Genomic DNA, 22,303 nt, shown 5'->3' with positions numbered 1-22,303 from the left:
GTAACTGGTATCTCAGGCTGTTCAAAGTGACTTGAGATAAGCAGTTGAATGCGCTGTTCCGTCTTCCAACAGTCTGCTGGATTATGTTGATCACCCGTTGCATTCAACAAAACACATCTTTACTCTGAAAAGAAGTAAAAAAAACAACAAAAAAACAAAAACAAAAAAACCAAACAAACCAAAAACAGAAAAATAGCACAACCTTCCCCCACAGTTTTAGTGCTAATAGTCACAGAGGGAGAGAGAGAGAACTTTGCTCATGCTTGTAGTAAAAAGACTGTGTAAAATGACGCGCGTCATGATTGGTCGAATTAAATTTTGTTGCATCTGCGCACTGGGATTGTTAGTGAAACGAAAGGAGAAGCTGTGACTGAATCAAATTTCCAGTGTAGACTAATTGTTTGACAGAGTTTAAGTGATTCATCATGAAATCTCTCCAGTGTGACAGCCCATCAGGTCGTCAGCAACCCAGAGGCAGTGATGAAAATAGCGATCCTCCACCTTGCACACAATGGAACAGTCTGCTACATGTAGCCATGCAGGTGTGTCGAAAACATGGCTTTGTGAAAGACCGAGTAACTCTGGTGACGCCATCAGAATTTCTGCAAATTGTTCAGCTGTGCCAGGCTCAAGTTCATAAAAGGGTATGTTCGATGTTGAAATTTACCTCTGAACATGTGCAGTATCGTAGTCTTTTCTTTCTTGTTGATGCATTATTTTATTTGCGAGGGGATGGGGGAAGAGGGAGCAAGTTTGGGGTTGAGTCATTTTTAGAAGATAATTAAAAAAAAAAATTATGGTTGATATCGTGCAGCCAGTTGGATATGTATGCACATATTTCCGCCTCCATAACAGTTACACACACACACACACACACACACACACGTAATGACACATACATAATTCTAGTATTTTGTTGAAATGTATGAATTTTTATCGTATCAGTTCATTTAAATTGCTATTCTATTCATGATCAAATAAAAGGAATGATAAAGGATTTGCTCTTTCCTTGTAGTGATTATAGGATCTATGATCTATGATTTGATTTGCACATTTCATGGTCTTGTATGGATTATAATTCTATTTTCTCAGATAAATGAAAAAAAGTTGTCTATAATCAGTGAAGACTAAACTTGTCAGTCTTCTTTTTTCAGATGGGTAAAGGCTTCAAGACAGACAACAGTACAATTTCGACTTTGGCTCAGACAATGCTCAGCAGGAAACGGGAGAGAGCCATAGCAAAAGTTCACAGTGTGTTACATGACAAAGATGATAAAGACATGAGTGAACTGGCCACCTCTGAGCAGGACCTTCTTGATAGAACAACAGGATTTTCTGAATCAAGTGATGTGCTGCCTGCAGGTGTCAGCAATGATACAAAACCACCTTGTGATCACAAAAATTTTCAAAGTGTGACACCTGCCAAAGCAATAATGGGGCAGAAGAATGAGGATGAGGATGGAAAAATGGATGAGAGCTTGACGACAGAGGTTCTACAAGAGTACGACAGCTTCCTGGCCAACAGCAATCATATAGATGCTGTGGATGTGCTGCAGAATTTTCTGTCAGAACTTTTGAAACCTGACTCTGAAGCTCATGCTGATGTGTCTTCTTGCAGTTTTCCTTTGGAAGGAGTGGATTGTCTGGATCCACTGCAGGTATACTGTAAAATTCAATAAAATTGTAATGTCTTTGATAAGTCTGAATAAATCTGTGTTTGGTTTTGTTTTGGATTATTCATCTGTGCTTGTGTGCACAAGTGAGTTATTGTCTGTATATGATTGGTGTGTGGGTGTGCAATCTGTGTGTGTGTGTGTGTGTGTGTGTGTGTGTGTGTGTGTCCCATGCCATGTGTTTATAGCTGCTTTTCATCATCATGATTAATGTGTTGTCTTTAATTAGTTACATTTGTTTAGCCGCACCTGATGTAATTTCTGATTTTCTCTTGATGACATGATAAAAGCTATTGTATTTCAATACTTTAATGTGTTCCAAAGACATTTCTAATGAGAACTATGAAATTTAAAAAAGAAAACACACACACACACACACACACACACACACACACACACACACACACACACAAAACAAAAAACCACCACCAAGCAGGGCTTGCCTTTTGATAAAACAGGTTTATTTAGCATTTTGTTTTCAATGTGGGTTTAAATTTAATATACCTTGTTTTTTGTTTGTTTTGTTGTTTGGGTTTTTTTTTTTTATCACATCAGATTAACATATTTATATCCTGTTGCAGTTCAGATCAACAGAAAATTTTAAGCGTATGTACAAATGATCTTCAAACTGTGCAGAAACTGATCGTGAAGCAGCTGGCCAGCCAAAGAGCCAACAGGGAGGAGGGAACACATACTGCACAGTCACAGGAGTGCGTGGTGACCAGCACAACAAAAGACAGGACTGTGAAGGCAGGAGCTATGTGGCCTGACACAGACACACAGGGAATGGAGGACTCACGGTTTGAATCTGGCGACCAAGTCACCGAGTCGGACATGTTAGAGGTGTTGTATTATTTATTTTGTTATGTTCTCAAGTACTTTTTTGTTATTCAGTTTGACATCTTTTCACTATAATTTATACATGTTAAAAGATTCAGTCACATTCGCCCCATGAAATAGTCATTTGGTAAAGATTGGTTATACTTGTTTTGCTGTTGTTATGTTATTGTTTAGAATTTGGCTGTTCTGCAATTTTGTTGTTGATGTTTATGTCACAGGTACAGCTTTCATTGTCGGCTACTATACAACTGTACAAGCACTGTGTGATTTACGGTGTTATGATTATTTTGAGTTGTATGATGCACACTGTGAGTGTGACTGTGAAAACAATGAGATGTTTGATTATGATGTTGTGTATGATGTAACACTGTCACTATTTTGACTTTGAGTATGTTACTATGTGATGTATATCGTCACTCATTGTAATTATGATGTGGCATATCTATGACATATGCTGTGACTATGATGTGATGATATTATGTGTACTGCAACTATGAATACAATGTGATGTGTGATACTGTAATTATGATATAGTGTGTGATCTAAACTGTGACTATGACTTAATGTACAATGTATCCTGTGACTATGATTGTGATGTGATGCATGAGTATGATGTATATTCATACTAACTATGAAAATTATGTAACATTGGACCTGTCATCTGGAACAAACTGTCTGACACACTCAGTCTTTGTCCTCTTTCAGATCAGCTCTCAAAACTCACTTTTTTCCACAGTTGTTATGATTAGTTCTTCTACCCTCTGTGTCTGTCTGCGATTGTTGGTGGGTGGAGAGAGGAATGGGGCTGTATCAGTATGAATGCCTGGTGTGTGTGTGTGTGTGTGTGTGTGTGTGACCTGTTTATTTTGTGATGCGTATAAGCAAATGAATGTTAAGAAATGTATCTGCATCAGTGTTTGTACGTGTAATTGTATTTGTAAACGCTTTGGGCTCTCCGGAGATAGGGCGTCCAAATATTCATGATTATTATCATTATAATTAGTTACAGACGATGACGGGCGCAATAGCCGAGTGTTAAAGCGTTGGACTGTCAATCTGAGGGTCCCGGGTTCGAATCACGGTGACGGCACCTGGTGGGTAAAGGATGGAGATTTTTACGATCTCCCAGGTCAACATATGCGCAGACCTGCTAGTGCCTGAACCCCCTTCGTGTGTATATGCAAGCAGAAGATCAAATACGCACGTTAAAGATCCTGTAATCCATGTCAGCGTTCGGTGGGTTATGGAAACAAGAACATACCCAGCATGCACACCCCCAAAAACGGAGTATGGATGCCTACATGGCGGGGTAAAAACGGTCATACACGTAAAAGCCCACTCGTGCGCATACGAGTGAACGCAGAAGAAGAAGAAGAAGAAGTTACAGACGATAATATGATTATGACGTGATACTGATGTAGGACTGCCCATGTTTCAGGAGGTGGTGGGGGAGCTCTACCACTCATACCTGCAGCTGCTGGTGAACACTCGCAGCGAGCTGGCACTGGCCCGGGTCTTCAACAGCCCTGACCGCGGCCTGACCCATCAGGCCTTCACCCACCTCAAACACCTGGCCGCCGCCAAAAACATGTCCCTCTATCAGGTCACTGTGTTGGTGTTTTAAAAAAAATTGTTATTGTTATTATGCAATAGGGTTATTATGCAATATTGTTATTATGCAAAGGGTATGGGTGTTTATGTAAGTTTGTGCCTACCTATGTGTGCGTATGTGTTTGGGTGGCTGTTAGATGCACATGTATGTTAAAATGTATGTATGCAGTGTGTGTGTGTGTGTGTGTAGTCACGTTTTGGTGTGTGGAACAAGCTCCCTGTATGTGTGTGTGTGTGTGTAACATAGATGTAATGTTTTATGTTAACAAAAGCACTTTTGTAAAGCACCTGGAGCAGATTTCTGGATAGTGCACTATATAAGTATCCATTATTATCATTATTATTATTATTATTATTGTCGTTTTATTTTATTTTGAGGGTTTGTTTTTTTGTTTTGTTTTGTTTACACTCTTTCTTTCTGGAATACTCCCCAAAGAAGTTGGAGGAGCATGCACAGGACAGGACCAACTGATGTGCTCTGTTCAGTTCAGTTCAGTTACTCAAGGAGGCCTCACTGCGTTTGGACTAATCCGCATATATATATATATATATATATATATATATATATATATATATATATATATATATATATATATGATAGTCAGTCGTGTCCGACTATGACCATCAGAACAGCAGAGGAGGCAACTGCTGTTCCGACTGTTTGGGCTAGAATTTGATTATAGTGGAGAGTGTCTTGCCCAAGTACATCCCCACTCTCTCGGCCAGGAGAGTTTTAGGACAGTCGGCGTTGGGATGGTTCCGGAAGACTAATCCGCATACGCCACACCAAATCAGCAAAGCAGATGTCTGACCAGCAGCGTAACCCAACACACTTAATCAGGCCTTCAGGGGTTAAAAAAAAGAAAAAAAAGAATACAAATAAGATATCTAAACAAGTGAATGGATAAGCCATTAAATTAATGAATAGATGAATTAAGATAATGATTTAAAAAAAAAATTAGAATTAAATCAAATTTGATTTATTGCTCTGACAAAACAAGCTTAGGATAAGGAATTGTGCTTTGGGTTGTGGCTGGTTTTCTTTGTTCTTTGGTTTATTCCTTTGCTTATCACTCCCTGAAGTGTCCCTGGGTTGTGCCCGGTGTATGATGAACTCTGTGTAGATCACTATGTTGACACACACTCATGTTTATATCTTATCACTGCACACAGCTGCATTAGTGACTAAAATCCATTCTACCATGCTACAGCGTTCGGTTCCATTTTGCTCCTAAAAGTCATGAAAGTATAGGTTACCACACTTTCTATTATAATGGCCGTAATGAAAAATAATCTTTACTGTGTTCTGGGGTTTGGGTTTGTTTAGTGTTTGTTTGCATTCATGCTCGTGCACATGTCGAATGTTGTGTGCTCATATGAACATGTGTGATTTAGATTTTTTTTTATTAGATCAAACATTATGTGAATGATATCATAGTCATTTTAAGTGCGTGTGTATGCATACGTGTATTGAAAAACAACCCATGGCAACAAATGTTGTCTTCTGGCAAAAATCTGTAGAAGAAATCCACTTTGATAGGTACACAAATATATATATGCATGCACTCAAGGCCTGACAAAGTGCGTTGGGTTATGCTGCTGGTCAGGCATCTGCCTAGCGGATGTGGTGTTGTGTATATCACTATATGGATTTATCAGAACTCAGTAACTCCTCGACGGGCGCAATAGCCGAGTGGTTAAAGCGTTGGACTGTCAATCTGAGGGTCCCGGGTTCGAATCACAGTGACGGCGCCTGGTTGGTAAAGGGTGGAGATTTTTACGATCTCCCAGGTCAACATATGTGCAGACCTGCTAGTGCCTGAACCCCCTTCGTGTGTATATGCAAGCTGAAGATCAAATACGCACGTTAAAGATCCTGTAATCCATGTCAGCGTTCGGTGGGTTATGGAAACAAGAACATACCCAGCATGCACACCCCCAAAAACGGAGTATGGCTGCCTACATGGTGGGGTAAAAACGGTCATACACGTAAAAGCCCACTCGTGTGCATACGAGTGAACGCAGAAGAAGAAGAAGAAGTAACTCCTCACGGAGAAACAGAATTTGAAACTGAAGCTTCATGTATGTGTATGCATGGCTGCTGCATGCATGAATGTGGAGGAAGGTAGGGTGGGGTTTGAGGTATTGGTGCTTGTGTGCACTTTTTGACTCACTCGTGTAAACAAAGTGAGTCTATGTTTTAACCCGGTGTTCGGTTGTCTGTGTGTGTGTGTCTGTGTGTGTGTGTGCCCGTGGTAGACTTTAACATTGACATTTTCTCTGCAAATACTTTGTCAGTTGACACAAAATTTGGCATAATAATAGGAAAAATTCAGTTCTTTCCAGTCATCTTGTTTAAAACAATATTGCACCTCTGGGATGGGCACAAAAAAATAAAAAAAAGAAGCCTAATTATATGCAAACTGCATTTACTGTTATATTTATATTTTTTGTATTATCTAAACTTGGCACTTTGACCCCTTATTCTGACCCAACAACAAGAGTCATTATTATCATTTTTTGTTCAAACAGGAACTTCTTTTGCTAAGCATGGAATTTTTATTTATTTTGCAAACGTTTTTGGTGCAGATAGTAAAGAGGGGAAATTACTCTGTAATTAATGCTAGGGGACTTAATTTATGACAAGTGAGTCTTGAAGGCCTTGCCTCTCTTGTTTTTTTTTTCTTTTCTTTTTTGATGTGCAAGTCTGTGTATTTGAATGTTGTGTGTGCAATGTGCAGACTGCTGTGTCGATCATCACCCAGCTGCGGCTAGGAGGGAGTGGCTATGCACCTGATCCCCGGAACAAACTGCTGGAGTACGTCAAAGGTTTGAGTGCCTTGTCCGACCTCATGAGCACGCTTCAGGAGGTCCTAGAGGATACAGAGTGTGTCAGGTGTGTACTCCTCCACATGGAACTCACACATCAGTGTGTACTCCTCCACATGGAACCCACACATCAGTGTGTAGTCCTCCACATGGAACCCACACATCAGTGTGTACTTCTCCACATGGAACCCACACATCAGTGTGTACTCCTCCACATGGAACCCACACAGTGTGTACTTCTCCACATGGAACCCACACATCAGTGTGTACTCCTCCACATGGAACTCACACAGTGTGTACTCCTCCACATGGAACCCACACATCAGTGTGTACTCCTCCACATGGAACCCACACATCAGTGTGTACTTCTCCACATGGAGCCCACACATCAGTGTGTACTCCTCCACATGGAACCCACACATCAGTGTGTACTCCTCCACATGGAACCCACACATCAGTGTGTACTCCTCCACATGGAACCCACACATCAGTGTGTACTCCTCCATGTGGAACCCACACAGTGTGTACTCCTCCACATGGAACCCACACATCAGTGTGTACTTCTCCACATGGAACCCACACATCAGTGTATAGTCCTCCACATGGAACCCACACATCAGTGTGTACTTCTCCACATGGAACCCACACATCAGTGTGTACTCCTCCACATAGAGCCCACACAGTGTGTACTTCTCCACATGGAACCCACACATCAGTGTGTACTCCTCCACATGGAGCCCAGACATCAGTGTGTACTCCTCCACATGGAACCCACACAGTGTGTACTTCTCCACATGGAACCCACACATCAGTGTGTACTCCTCCACATTGAGCCCACACATCAGTGTGTACTCCTCCACATGGAACCCACACAGTGTGTACTCCTCTACATGGAGCCCACACATCAGTGTGTACTCCTCCACATGGAGCCCAGACATCAGTGTGTACTCCTGCACATGGAACCCACACAGTGTGTACTTCTCCACATGGAACCCACACATCAGTGTGTACTCCTCCACATGGAGCCCACACATCAGTGTGTACTCCTCCACATGGAACCCACACAGTGTGTACTCCTCCACATGGATCCCACACATCAGTGTGTACTCCTCCACATGGAACTCACACATCAGTGTGTAGTCCTCCACATGGCACCCACACATCAGTGTGTACTCCTCTACATGGAACCCACACATCAGTGTGTACCCCTTCATATGGAACCAACACAGTGTGTACTTCTCCACATGGAACCCACACACTGTGTACTCCTCCACATGGAACCCGCACACTGTGTACTCCTCCACATGGAACCCACACAGTGTGTACTCCTCCACATGGAACCCGCACACTGTGTACTCCTCCACATGGAACCCACACATCAGTGTGTACTCCTCCACATGGAACCCACGCATCAGTGTGTACTCCTCCACATGGAACCCACACAGTGTGTACTTCTCCACATGGAACCCACACATAGTGTGTACTCCTCCACATGGAGCCCACACATTTTCATGTTAACTCATTGAGCTCTGCGCCTGAGCAGTGCTCACCTCTGACGCCAAACTTCATCTCATTAAAACGTTTTTCTAGTTCCTACTTGCACCTAAACCACAAGCAAACAGGAATTAACTTCTACAGTATTTCCTGATGTGTCTACAAGTAATCTGGAGGAAAACCAGAATATTTTCTGTTTTTTTCCCCATCGATATGGCATGAACCTTTGAAAGCCTGCCAAGGCTGTAAACTCCCCAGGGTTGTACGGGTTAGTAGATTGACACCAAGTGGAAATAAACTCACAGATACCATGACAGACTCTAAGTTATGGTGCTACGATACTACTCTAGAAGGGCTGATTACGAACAGTGATGAGTCAAAATATCAGGAAGAAGTACATGAACTTGTCAGCTGGTGTGATCAAAACAACTTAGAACTCAACGTATCAAAAACCAAAGAATTAATTCTAGATTTCAGGAAGAGCAGATCTGACCCCTTACCACTTGTCATTGAAGACAATCAAGTAGAGATCATCAGCAACTTTAAATTTCTCGGACTGATCATTTCCAACGATTTGAAATGGGAGAAAAATACAGAAACATTTATTAAGAAAGCACAACAGTGCCTGTACTTTCTTCGGTGCCTCAAAAAGTTCAGAATTAAAAAAGAAATCATGGTTGATTTCTACCGAGCAGTCATTGAAAGTTTGCTAATCTTTGCTGTAACTGTTTGGTACAGAAACATTTCCAAGGCAGAAGTTGCAGCCCTTAACAGAATTGTAAAAATTACCACCATGATTACTGGGGCTGATCTACCTTCTCTAGAAGACATATATTATAAGTGGCTACTCAAAAAAACAAAATCAATCAGCCAGGACGAATCACATCCAGCTTTTGGGATTTTTGAGATGCTCCCCTCTGGTCGATGGTACAGAAGTATAAGGACGAAAACCAATCGCTTTGCCAATAGCTTTTTCCCCAAAGCAGTCAATGCCCTGTCTCTTGAACAAATCCAGTGTGATAAATAGAATTGTGCAACCAACAACCATCTACCTGAATATCTAGTCATCAGCCCCACCCACATGTAATATGCAGCTTCTGTTCAAATGTGTGCATGCATGTTTGTGTGTGTGTGCAGTATGTGCATGTGTGAGCATGCACAAGTTTTTATATTGATATGCACATGTATGTATCCTAATTTCTACTGAATCTGTGTGTATGTATTTCGATTTATGTTCATATCTTGTTATGTACTATTCCCCGCAATATTCCTTGTTACCCCTTGGTAATAAAGACATATCCTATTCTATTCTATTCTATTCTACATGGAAAAAAGAACTGTGTGGGCAGGTCCAGTGTACTGCGCGTGGTGGGCATGGTGAGGAAGAACCTGACTGCCTGCAAGAGCCAGCGCTACAGGCGGGAGATGGTGGAGGGGGTGGGCGGACAGATCCAGAGAGGTCTGGAAGCTGTAGTCAGGGAGCTGCAGGGCAACGGTTTGCTGGTCAGCCCTGACAAGGTGATGTCCTCATCGTTGTTGTTTGTGAGCTGTAGTCGTTCTGGGTTTTTCTTGTTTTGGGGTGTTTTTTTTTGCTGCCCCATCATCTGCACCATTTCAGTGGCATTACTCCCACGCCGCTCATTTAGAGTCCCCCATACACGGCCACACCCGGGTTCGTCCGTCGCAGTTCCAGCGTTGGCAGTCCAGAGGGAACCATCGATGTTAGGTCGCCAGGAGGCCACACACCAGAGGAGACCTTGCACTGCTGCTGAGTCACTTCGGTGGTGTTCAGTGGTGCCTGTTCTGTTTTAACGTACTTAGGACACCACCTACTAAGCCCCCTACTAACGACAATAATGGCTTAGTCGCGGAGCCAGACTGAGTGATGTGTGTTATTTTTTTTATTTACCCCATGAAGTTCAGTCTGTTGAGTGCACTGGTATATAAGCTGCACCCACTAAATTTTGGAAAAAAATGAACTTCATACATACATAAGCCGCACTGGCTTATAAGCCGCACTTATTTCCGGTACCGGAACACATACCGATACTACAGAAAAGCTGTCAATACTGTAGGTAAGTTCACAAAAAATTGCTGTTTCATTTGAATGAGCTGTTGGAGAATGGTCTGTGTGGCAGCCCTTACAATGCAATCGTTGTTTAGAGCAGTAGTCATTTTTTGGTGGTTTTTGACTCACTTGTGTAAACAAAGTGAGTCTATGTTTTAACCCGGTGTTCGGTTGTCTGTGTGTGTGTGTGTCCGTATGTCTGTGTGTCCATGGTGAACTTTAACATTGCCATTTTCTCTGCAAATACTTTGTCAGTTGACACAAAATTTGGCATAAAAATAGGAAAAATTCAGTTCTTTCCAGTCATCTTGTTTAAAACAATATTGCACCTCTGGGATGGGCACAAAAAAATAATAAAAGAAGCCTAATTATATGCAAACTGCATTTACTGTTATATTTATATTTTTTGTATTCTCTAAACTTGGCACTTTGAGCTCTTATTCTGACACAACAACAAGAGGAGTCATTATCATTTTTTGTTCAAACAGGAACTTCATTTGCTAAGCATGGAATTTTTATTTATTTTGCAAACGTTTTGGTGCAGATAGTAAAAAAGGGAATTTAATCTGTAATTAATGCTAGGGGACTTAATTTATGACAAGTGAGTCTTGAAGGCCTTGCCTCTCTTGTTTGTTGTTGTTTTTTGTTGTTGTTGTTTTTTTCTTCTTAAGCTCCGAAAAAAAACCTGCTATATTTTATTATGAATGTGATAGAGGAATTGTTGGAGAAATGTCTGCTGGTCAGCCCTGACATGGTGGTGTCATCATCATCGTTGTTTAGAGCTGTCGTCTTTTTTCTTTCTTTTTTCTTAAGCTCCGAAAAGACTGCTACATTTTATTATGAATATGATAGAGGAACTGTTGGAGAATTGTCTGCTGGTCAGCCCTTATAAAATATTAAGTCATCACTGTTTACAGCTGCTGTCAGTTTTTTTGTGGTTTTTTTTGTTGTTGTTGTTGTTTTTTTTAAGCACACACAACAAAATTGCCATGTTTCATTATGAATGTGACGGTGGAACACCATTGAATATATAGCCCATAACACACATGACAACTCTGGGTAGGAGCCGGTCACAGGCTGAAAAAAAAAAAAAAAAGCCCACCTCTGATAGGGCTCGAACCCATGTCCTGCCGGTCATCAGTCAACAATACTAACCACTACGCCACGGCCACCTGTTTTTTTCGGTTTCAGCCGGCGTGTCAGGGGGGCAGCCTCACCAGCCGCCGACCTCGACGCGTCCTCCTCCACTACCTGGACCGACGTGCTGTGGACCTGTGGTCGTCTCCCTTGTGCCCCCCCCACCACGCCTGGCTGCAGGACGTTCCCTTTGGCCCCCACACCCCCTCCCGCTTCCCCTGTGTCCTGAGCCAGTTCAGGTGGGTGTGTGATGGTTGTGATGGTTGTGAAGGTTGTGGGCATGGTAAAACGAAGCTACTGGATCAACAAGGTTGACCTATATTCTTCATTTCCCGGCAGTGTTTCTTTTGCGCTTCAATAAAGCTTTCCCAGACTGAGAAGAAGACAGCGTTTTAGGTGTGAAATTAAGAAAAAAACAAACACTTTGATATTTGTGTGCGCGTGTGTGTGTGTTTGTGTGTGTGTGTGTGTTATTATTATTATTATTTATTTATTTATTTACTTATTTATTTATTTATTTATTTTTTTTTTTTTTTACTTTTTTTTTTGGTACACTTATAGTTGACTTCATCAAGTTTTTGCGCCTTATACATATTATTATTAGTAGTAGTAGTTCTTTTTTTTTTATGTATTTATCTATTATTTATTTACCTTTTTTTTCTTTTCTTTTTCTCAAGGCCTGACTAAGCGCGTTGGATTACGCTGCTGGTCAGGCATCTGCTTGGCAGATGTGGTGTAGCGTATATGGATTTGTCCGAACGCAGTGACGCCTCCTTGAGCTACTGAAACTGAAACTCTGTGTGTGTGTGTGTGTATGTGTGCACATGTGTGTGTTTGTGTGTGTGTGAGTATGTGTGCACGTGTGTGTGTGCACGTGTGTGTGTATGTGTTGGGAGTTGGGGCGGGTATGTATACATGTATGCATGGATGCATTTTATATGTAGGTATGCATTGTGTTTTGTGCGTGTGTGAATAGTCTGCAAGGTACAGATTGGTATGCGTAGTAACATTGATGTGATATGATATGTGTGGGGGTTTTTGTTTTGTAAAGCACCTCGAACTGTTTTCTGGATAGAGTGCTATATAAGGATCCATCGTCATTATCAAGGATGAAGTGTTGTACTTGCTATCCGAGCTTCATCGTGTGTTCGATCCTGGAACTGGCACATTGAGAGTGAAGAATTTTTTTGACACCCCAGGTCAGCATATGTACAGATCTGCCTCTACTGTGATCCCTTCATTTGTATACACATGCAGAAGATCAAACATGTGCTTTAAAGATCCTGTAATCCACGTCAGCATTTGGTGGACGATGGAAAGAGGACCAGACATCCCATACGTACCCCCGAAAACAGAGTTTGGCAACTTAAGAATTCATGCAGAAAAAGAAGAAAAGGTGGTCTGTGACACACACATGTTGGAGAATGGGATTAGTGCGTGTGTGTGTGTGTGTGTGTGTGTGTGTGTGTGTGTGTGCAACACAACACAGCACTTCACAACACAACACAGCACAACACTGCACTTCACAACACAGCACAGCACAGCACAGCACAACACAACACAGCACAACACTGCACTTCACAACACAGCACAGCACAGCACAGCACAACACAACACAACACAGCACTGCACTTTGCTCTGCTGTACTGAGTCTGTACCGTACTGTACTGTACTGTACTGTACTGTACTGTACTACAACACAGCACAGTAGAAAACAAAAAAATACAATACAGTACAATACAATACCATACAACACAACACAAAACAAAACAATACAATACAGTATAATACAATACAATATAATACGATATATACAATACAGCATAACACAATGTAACACAGCACGACACAATACGACACGACAGAAGCAGCATAACAAAATATGATACAAACAACACAACACATTATAACACACAACACAACACAACACAACACAACACAACTGTCTGCTGTCTGTCCAGGTCACCTGCGGCAGACTGTACCTCGTCCCCTGTCAGCAGAAAAGGACAACAGAAGGAAACAGCTCAGAGGAAGAGGAAGATGATGGTGGTGGTAATTATCAGTACATCAGTTCAGAGGAAGATGATGTTGGTGGTGGTAATTATCAGTACATCAGTTCAGAGGAAGATGATGATGGTGGTGGTGGTAATTATCAGTACATCAGTTCAGAGGAAGATGATGGTGGTGGTGGTGGTAATTATCAGTACATCAGTTCAGAGGAAGATGATGATGGTGGTGGTAATTATCAGTACATCAGTTCAGAGGAAGATGATGGTGGTGGTGGTAATTATCAGTACATCAGTTCAGAGGAAGATGATGGTGGTGGTGGTGGTAATTATCAGTACATCAGTTCAGAGGAAGATGATGGTGGTGGTGGTGGTAATTATCAGTACATCAGTTCAGAGGAAGATGATGGTGGTGGTGGTAACTATCAGTACATCAGTTCAGAGGAAGATGATGGTGGTGGTGGTAATTATCAGTACATCAGTTCAGAGGAAGATGATGATGGTGGTGGTAATTATCAGTACATCAGTTCAGAGGAAGAGGATGATGATGGTGATGGTAATTATCAGTACATCAGTTATGAGGAAGATGATGGTGGTGGTGGTGGTAATTATCAGTACATCAGTTCAGAAGAAGAAGATGATGGTGGTGGTAATTATCAGTAGATCAGTTCAGGGGAAGATGATGTTGGTGGTGGTGGTAATTATCAGTACATCAGTTCAGAGGAAGATGATGATGGTGGTGGTGGTAACTATCAGTACATCAGTTCAGAGGAAGATGATGGTGGTGGTGGTGGTAATTATCAGTACATCAGTTCAGAGGAAGATGATGGTGGTGGTGGTGGTAATTATCAGTAGATCAGTTCAGAGGAAGATGATGACGGTGGTGGTAATTATCAGTACATCAGTTCAGAGGAAGAGGAAGATGACGGTGGTGGTAATTATCAGTACATCAGTTCAGAGGAAGATGATGGTGGTGGTGGTGGTAATTATCAGTACATCAGTTCAGAGGAAGATGATGGTGGTGGTGGTGGTAATTATCAGTACGTCAGTTCAGAGGAAGATGATGATGGTGGTGGTAATTATCAGTACATCAGTTCAAAGGAAGATGATGGTGGTTGTGGTAATTATCAGTAGATCAGTTCAGAAGAAGAAGATGATGGTGGTGGTAATTATCAGTAGATCAGTTCAGAGGAAGATGATGGTGGTGGTGGTAATTATCAGTACATCAGTTCAGAGGAAGATGATGGTGGTGGTGGTAATTATCAGTACATCAGTTCCGAGGAAGATGATGGTGGTGGTGGTAACTATCAGTACATCAGTTAAGAGGAAGATGATGATGGTGGTGGTAATTATCAGTACGTCAGTTTAGAGGAAGATGTTGATGGTGGTGTTAATTATCAGTACATCAGTTCAGAGGAAGATGATGATGGTGGTGGTAATTATAGTACATCAGTTCAGAGGAAGATAATGACGGTGGTGGTAACTATCAGTACATCAGTTCAGAGGTAGATGATGGTGGTGGTGTTAATTATCAGTAGATCAGTTCAAAGGAAGATGATGATGATGGTAATAATCAGTTTTGATCAGTAACGTGTGGAGTGGCAGCCTTTTCGTTGTTGAGAGGGCCAGGAGTAGGGGGCCCAGAGTGTCAGGGAATCGATTGCAATCGCACCTTAATTTTAGCATGATTCCCCAATCGAGCTACATAATTATGTGACCTGGTTGGAGACATAATTTGACAACAAACAAGAACGCCAGAGAATCGACAGACAGGCAGAAAATACAAAAAAAACTTAGCCGTATAAAGAGCACAGGAACAGGAGTCATGATGGCTGCCATTTTCTCCGCATAGGCGGATAGTAGTTTGCACAGAACAGGAATGTCAGACCCCTGCTGGAGTCTGCACTAGTTGGGTCACGGTAAGTATGTGTAATTAAACGTAATTTTAGATAGAAAATTTCCTTTGTAATGCGTCCATCAAGAAAAGCAAGAGAATCTGAGTGCGCTGGTTCAAGCCCCATACTCACCAGTGTTGTCTCCGCCTCCACGACCAGACCTTTGAGTGGTTGTCTGGCTAGACGTTAGTAATTTCGACGAGACGATAACCTGTGGTCCTGTGTGCAGCATGCACTTAGTGCATGTAAAAGAACCCATAGCAAAAAAAAAAAAAAGGATTGTCCCTGTCAAAATTCTGTAGCAAAAATCTACTTTGATAAGAAAAACAAATATATACACTTGCAGGCAGGAAAAATTGAAGAAGAAAGAGTGGTGCTATCCCTGGGAAGAGCAGCCCAGATTTCACTCAGAGGTTCTGTTGTGGCCAAAGAGTAATGCAGTACCGTACAGATCAGTTCAGAGGAAGGTGATGGTGGTGGTAATATATTATCAGTATCTGTAGAAAATTACTCACAACTATTTCAGACATAAGCAGATTCTCATACAGAACGTTGCAAATCGAAACACGTTCAGAGGAGGAGGAAGAATTGTGTTTAATGTCCCGTCACACGTATCAGTGATTGAAGACATTTTGTTAAAGTATTAATGTATACATTTGAGTATTATCGGTTCAAAGGGGTGGGGCGTGTGAATGAATGGAGAGTTGGGGGAACTGGGCAAATGAGGGTGAATTTGAAAAAAATATCTAAATACAATTACAGGAAATTACTTGAAGGACTTCGTAAAAGAGAAATCGTTAAACTAACAAGCAAAACAACTGATAATGAATGCAAAAAGTCAAAAACGTCAACGTTCTCAGTCACTAGCGAAGACACATTTTCATGTACCCAAGGCTTCATCAAGCTACAGTGAAAAGTTATATGCTTAATTGTCAGGTTACTAAAGCATATGCACTTGACATATTAGAACAATACTTGGTCCATAATGAATTTGATAATAGTCTGAGAGTCAAACTGAGAATTGGTCTCAGAAAGTCTGAGAGAGTCAACTGACGAGGTTTTGGACTTGAATGAAAGCAGCATATTCAGAGAGGATGTGGATGGGGTGGCTGTGGCAAACCAGCAGCGACCTCCACTTTGCATTCATGTTCATGAAGTGAAAGCGAGGCTGAAGTCAGTGACAAGATGGCAGAGGAAGGTGTGCTGGTTCTCTTCAACTCGGACACTGAAGACGAAGATTTTAGTGGATTCAGTGAGCAGGATAACGTTGAATAAATGTGACTATCCCTAAATTATGGATCTTATTTTCGTTTTTTTTTGTGTTTTTTTTGTTTTTTTGTGGCACTAGCAGTATTTTCACTTGCTTTTCTTTGTGTTGTTCCCTCTTGTGTTTATTTCATAACCTACAGTATTGACAGTAAACTTTGTTCTGGTAGCATCAAATTGGGCAGAGGGTAATCACATTGCCACAAATAACTTCAGAAGCAAACTTACTTCTTTTTGCATCATATTGGACGGGGGAAACGGGGGCTGGGAAGGTACATTACCACGAATGGGAGTCACTTTGGAAGTAAACTTTGCTCTTTCACTTACAGCATTGAAACAAAAGTGTCCTGGGCATGACAAGGGGAGGAGAAAATCTGTAAAGAACTGTGCGACTGTGAAATAATAACTTCTCTTGTGTCTAACCTTGACCTCCGCTGTCATTTCCACTTATCACTGTACCTGAAGAATGATCGCTAACATTGCCTATCAAAGTGAGTCTTATTTCACAACGCACAGTTGTTTTTTTTGTGGGTTTTTTTCTTGTTGATGTTTTTTAAACAGACTTGTATTCTTTTGTCACAACAGATTCCTCCCAGGGAGAGCGCATCGCTACACTGAAAAGCGCCACCCAATTTTGTTTGTTTGTTGTTTTTTCTCTGTCTGCAAGTATATATTTTGTTTTCTTATCGAAGTGAATTTTTCTACAGAATTTTGCCAGGGACAACCCTTTTGTTGTGATGGGTTCTTTTACATGTTCTGATTTCATGCTGCACATGGGACCATGGTTTATTGCCTCATCCAAATGACTAGCGTCCAGACTACCACTCAAGGTTTAGTGGAGGGGGAGAAAGTACTGGCCACAGTGGGATTCAAACCTGTGCACTCAGATTCCCTTGTTTCTTTGGCAGACACTTTACTACTCAGCCAATACTCCACTTTCTCCATTTGTCAGTGTTGTATGATATTGTAGACTCAGTACGTTATTTAACGTTGTGTCCTTGGCATGCAGTTTCACAGATACGAAAGCACAGTCAAATACACATAAACGTACATGAGCCCCAACACACACACACACACACACTACCCTGCACCTCCTCTACCCCTCTCCTCCACAGAGGTTGGTGCATATCTGTTATGCATATGTGGGTGTATGTGTGAATGTGTGTCTCCATGTTTTACATTTATTTGCTTATTTATCATAATTGTTGTCTTTTTTATTTATTTATTTTATTATTATTATTATTATTATTACTACTTTTTTTTTTCTCTCAAGGCCTGACAAAGCGCGTTGGGTTACACTGCTGGATAGGCATCTGCTTGGCAGATGTGGTGTAGCGTATGTGGATTTGTCCTGAATGCAGTGACGCCTCCTTGAGCTACTGAAACTGAAACTGAAACTTGGCATGGTTTTCAGAGCACGAACCTGGTGCCTGCTGAGAGTGACCAACCACTGATCCAGAGGTGCACCAAGCGCCTGTCGGACACCGTCATCGTTCTGCCCAGGTAGAGGAAGTGGGGATATGGGAGGGGGGGTGAGGGGGGGTTGTTCAGGAATGCAGGAGAATGCTTCTTGTAGTGTTTATGTTCCTATGTTTTTTTGTGTGTGTGTTTTCTTCTTTTTGTTTGTGCATGTGTGTGTGTGTGTGTGTGTGTGATTTGGGCTCATACTGAAATATGTGTAAAATGGACAATGTAAGTGTAACTTGTGTATAGAAAGAAATAAAAATGTGATCAGTATCATAGACTGTAATACACAAGAAAATTTTTTTTAAAGTTTTTGGAAATAAGTCACTCTCTCTCTCTCTCTATATATATATACACATATATTATTTATTTCTCTCTCTATGTATACATATATATATATATATATATATATATATATCATTTATTTGTTTTGATGGCAGCAAGACCATCATGCACCCTGCAGAGTCCAGAGCCGCCTCCCTCCACCCAGCCCAGGACAGCAGTGATTTCAGCGGTAAAGAAAACCTGCGGTCCATGGTGGACGGTCCACCCCACAAGAGGCCGAAGAAAGCAGCCGGCAGCAAAAGCAGCCGCAACAGCAACACTAGGAGCAGCAGCAACAGCAACACTAAGAGCAGCAACAAGAGCAACATCCCCCCTACGTCTCCAAACACTTGTCAGAGTCTTGTGGCAGCAGCAGCAGCAACAGCAACGGGGGAAAGCGGTGAGAAGAAAGGTCAGACTGAGGCCAGGAGCTCGCAGCCCAGCAAACGAGCGAGCAAAGCGGCGCCGGCGGGTAAGAAGTGCCGACGTCGACTGCTGTCCCCGCTGAAAGGGCAGAGGTCAATCACCAGCTTCTTCAGGCTGTGACTGTGTGGTGCAGAAAACGATTGGACTCCTTGTTGTGTGGTAACGCGTCCGCCCGTGCATAGACCTTCCATCCCTTTCCAGTGACACTCAGTTGTAACCCATGCAGACTCTGTGTGTGCGTGTGTTTGTGTGTGAGTGTGTATGTGATTAAGATATGTAATAGGCGTATTCATTCAGTCTGTTTTATGCTTTTGTGCGTCAAATCATAACTTTTTCTTCTTCCTTTTTTAAGTTATTGCATGTGTGTCTGTGTGTGTTATGTTTATTGTAAAGCACTTTCAGTTCCCTTTAACTCACTCAGTACGGCCAGTCCTCTCTTCTCCTCTACACAGACCCCTCGGATGTCCAGTGGGTGTCTGAATGACCCAACCTTTAGCTTCCGTCGTCAGAATTGTGGTATTCTTTGTCAACATTCACCTCTTCAGTATAAGAGCCTTCCGCTTGCAATATTATGATGATGGTAATTGGGCTGAAACGCTGTTAACGTCGTCTCTTTCGCCGTTCGTATGGAGAGAGTTAAGGGAGGAAAGCGCTCAACAAGTCTCCATTATTATTATTGGTATCAGGAAGCAAGAGAATCAGAGTGCACGGAATCAAACCCCATGCTCTCACCAGTATTTTCTCACCCCCCCCTCCACTGGACCTAGTGCGGTGTAGTCTGGATGCTAGTCATTTGGATAAGATGATGAACCAAGGTCCCGTTTGTTGCATGGGGTTAGTGCATGTAAAAGATCCCATGGCGACGAAAGGTTTGTCCTTTTCAAAATTCTGTAGAAAAATCCTCTTTGATAAGAAAACAAGTGCACTTGCAGGCGGGAGAAAGAACAAGGGTTGGTGCTTCACTGCAGTGACAGCGCTCTCCCTGGGGAGAGCAGCCCGATTTTTCACACAGAGAAATCTGTTTTGTGACAAAGAGTAACACAACACAAGACAACACTGTTATACATACAATACAGTGCAACACAATTATTGATGCTTAAATAGCACCACTCTTCAGTCAGACACCTAACTCGAAGTGCTTTACAAACACAGTCATTTGAATTGTATAACGGGCTGTTACATCTCTTACAAGGAGCACAAGACCAATGACTATGTGCGGAACCTGGTCAGCAACCTTGTTGGGCCCCAAGAACCACTGCTGGCGACTGTCAAACGATAGAAGATGGCATGGTTTGGTCACGTCATACGACATAACACCCTCTCCAAAACCATCCTGCAAGGGACTGTAGAGGGAGGGCGCAGACGGGGGCGGCAGAGGAAGAGCTGGTCCAACGTCAAGGAATGGACCAAAATGACGATGCCAGATCTCCTCATGACAGCTGCCAACAGAACGGCGTGGCGAGCTATGAAATCTTCCTCATGTCCCCCCAACGACCCCAGTGGTCGAGGGAATGAGGTATGAGATAACGGGCTGCCCACCTGACTGACAGCATCCTGGAGTGGAGACACTAATATCATTGTCTGTTTCCTGTGTCATTCACTCACACACACACACATTCATTCATTCATTATGCCCATCGCTCCTGGTGGAGCATAGGCCATCGACTCCCCCTCGTCATTGCACTCTGTTCTGGACTGTTCTGGCCATTCCAGTCCAGTTGGCCCCTTGCTGCTTCAGCTCTGCCTCGGTATCTCGCCTCCAGCTGTTGCGAGGCTGGCCTCTCTTACTCACACACACACACACACACACACACACACAATTATATCAGAGTGGACTTTTGCCATGGATAACTATTTTGTAACTATTCATCGTTTGATATGTACAAAGAGCATGCTGTACACAGGACTTCTGATTATCCTCTCATCCAAATGACTAGCGTCCAGACCACCACTCAAGGTCTGGTGGACGGGGGAGAAAATTCTGGCGAGTGTGGGATTCGATCCGGTGCGCTTAGGGTCTGTTGCTTTCTGGGCAGATGTGTCACCACAAGACCACCACTCCATGGCTGTTGGAGAGAGGGACATGAATGGACTGTCTTGTGGAGTGCCTTCTTGTCACAACTTTACACGGTTCATTATTTGTATTTGTATTTCTTTTTATCACAACAGATTTCTCTGTGTGAAATTCGGGCTGCTCTCCCCAGGGAGAGCGCGTCGCTACACTACAGCGCCACCCATTTTTTTGTATTTTTTCCTGCGTGCAGTTTTTTTGTTTTTCGCTATCTTAGTGGATTTTTCTACAGAATTTTGCCAGGAACAACCCTTTTGTTGCCGTAGGTTCTTTTACGTGCACTAAGTGCATGCTGCACACGGGACCTCAGTTTATCATCTCATCCGAATGACTAGCGTCCAGACCACCACTCAAGGTCTAGTGGAGGGGGAGAAAATATCGGCGGCCGAGCCGTGATTCGAACCAGCGCGCTCAGATTCTCTCGCTTCCCAGGCGGACGTGTTACCTCTAGGCCATCACTCCACATTACTTCATATCATGACAAAAAATCTTGGAAAAAACGAGAGAACCATTTCCTGGGGCTGGAAGAGTATTACAAAGAAAGACATGTTTTTGCCCTTTAGGGTTTGGGAAAGTCTGATTTTTTTGGGGTTTTTTTGGTTGTTTTTTTTTAGATCAAAGTTTCAGTTTCAGTTGCTCAAGGAGGCGTCACTGCGTTCGGACAAACCATATACGCTACACCACATCTGCCAAGCAGATGCCTGACCAGCAGCGTAACCCAACGCGCTTAGTCAGGCCTTGAGAAAAAACACACAAAAAAAACACAAAAAAACGGGGGAATAAATAATAGATAAGCTTACATAAATAAATAAATAAATGAATAATAATTATAATATAGAAAAAGGTAGTAGTAATAATAATAGTAATACTAATAAAATGATTTTTTTAAAAAATAAATAAATTAAATTAAAAAAAAATAAAATAAAATAAAAAAATTAAATAAATAAAATAAAATAAAAAATAAAAAAACCGATCAAAACCGTTGACCAGTACCATTTGAACAAAGAGCTTTACCCATTCTGCTGTCTCCATCGACAGCACGCCGCCACTGTGCAGTGACACCTTGTTTTGGTCTGTAAGTGTATTTCTTTTACTGTTGAAGTGGATTTTTCTTATTATGTAACCTTTTAGATTTTTTGTCTTTTTTTAATCTACATCAGTAATCATGTGCACATACAGGTACATGCATACAGACAAAG

At 42.0% G+C, this 22,303-nt stretch overlaps 1 protein-coding gene across 1 annotated transcript; it reads left to right on the top strand.

Annotated features, from left to right (window-relative positions):
- The first annotated feature begins 382 nt into the window (after nucleotides 1-382).
- Nucleotides 383-19,771, top strand: LOC143295103 (uncharacterized). Its single transcript, XM_076606666.1, has 10 exons — nucleotides 383-644; nucleotides 1,155-1,658; nucleotides 2,310-2,516; nucleotides 3,952-4,116; nucleotides 6,866-7,020; nucleotides 9,797-9,965; nucleotides 11,707-11,891; nucleotides 13,614-13,704; nucleotides 18,234-18,322; nucleotides 18,724-19,771. Exons 1-10 carry the CDS (start codon nucleotides 426-428, stop codon nucleotides 19,151-19,153), a joined length of 2,214 nt encoding a protein of 737 aa, XP_076462781.1. The 5' UTR covers nucleotides 383-425; the 3' UTR covers nucleotides 19,154-19,771.
- Nucleotides 19,772-22,303: the final 2,532 nt, after the last annotated feature.

This window comes from Babylonia areolata, chromosome 20, assembly GCF_041734735.1.
Source record: "Babylonia areolata isolate BAREFJ2019XMU chromosome 20, ASM4173473v1, whole genome shotgun sequence".
Taxonomy (NCBI): Eukaryota; Metazoa; Mollusca; class Gastropoda; order Neogastropoda; family Buccinidae; genus Babylonia; species Babylonia areolata.
This window is presented reverse-complemented; position numbering and strand designations above follow the sequence as displayed.

Excerpts from the sequence above, each read along its gene's own strand:
- LOC143295103 (XM_076606666.1), top strand. The coding sequence starts at position 426 with ATGAAATCTCTCCAGTGTGACAGCCCATCAGGTCGTCAGCAACCCAGA. Across the intron at positions 9,966-11,706 it reads TGCTGGTCAGCCCTGACAAG|CCGGCGTGTCAGGGGGGCAG; the intron begins GTGATGTCCTCA and ends TTTCGGTTTCAG. Across the intron at positions 13,705-18,233 it reads AGAGGAAGATGATGGTGGTG|AGCACGAACCTGGTGCCTGC; the intron begins GTAATTATCAGT and ends CATGGTTTTCAG.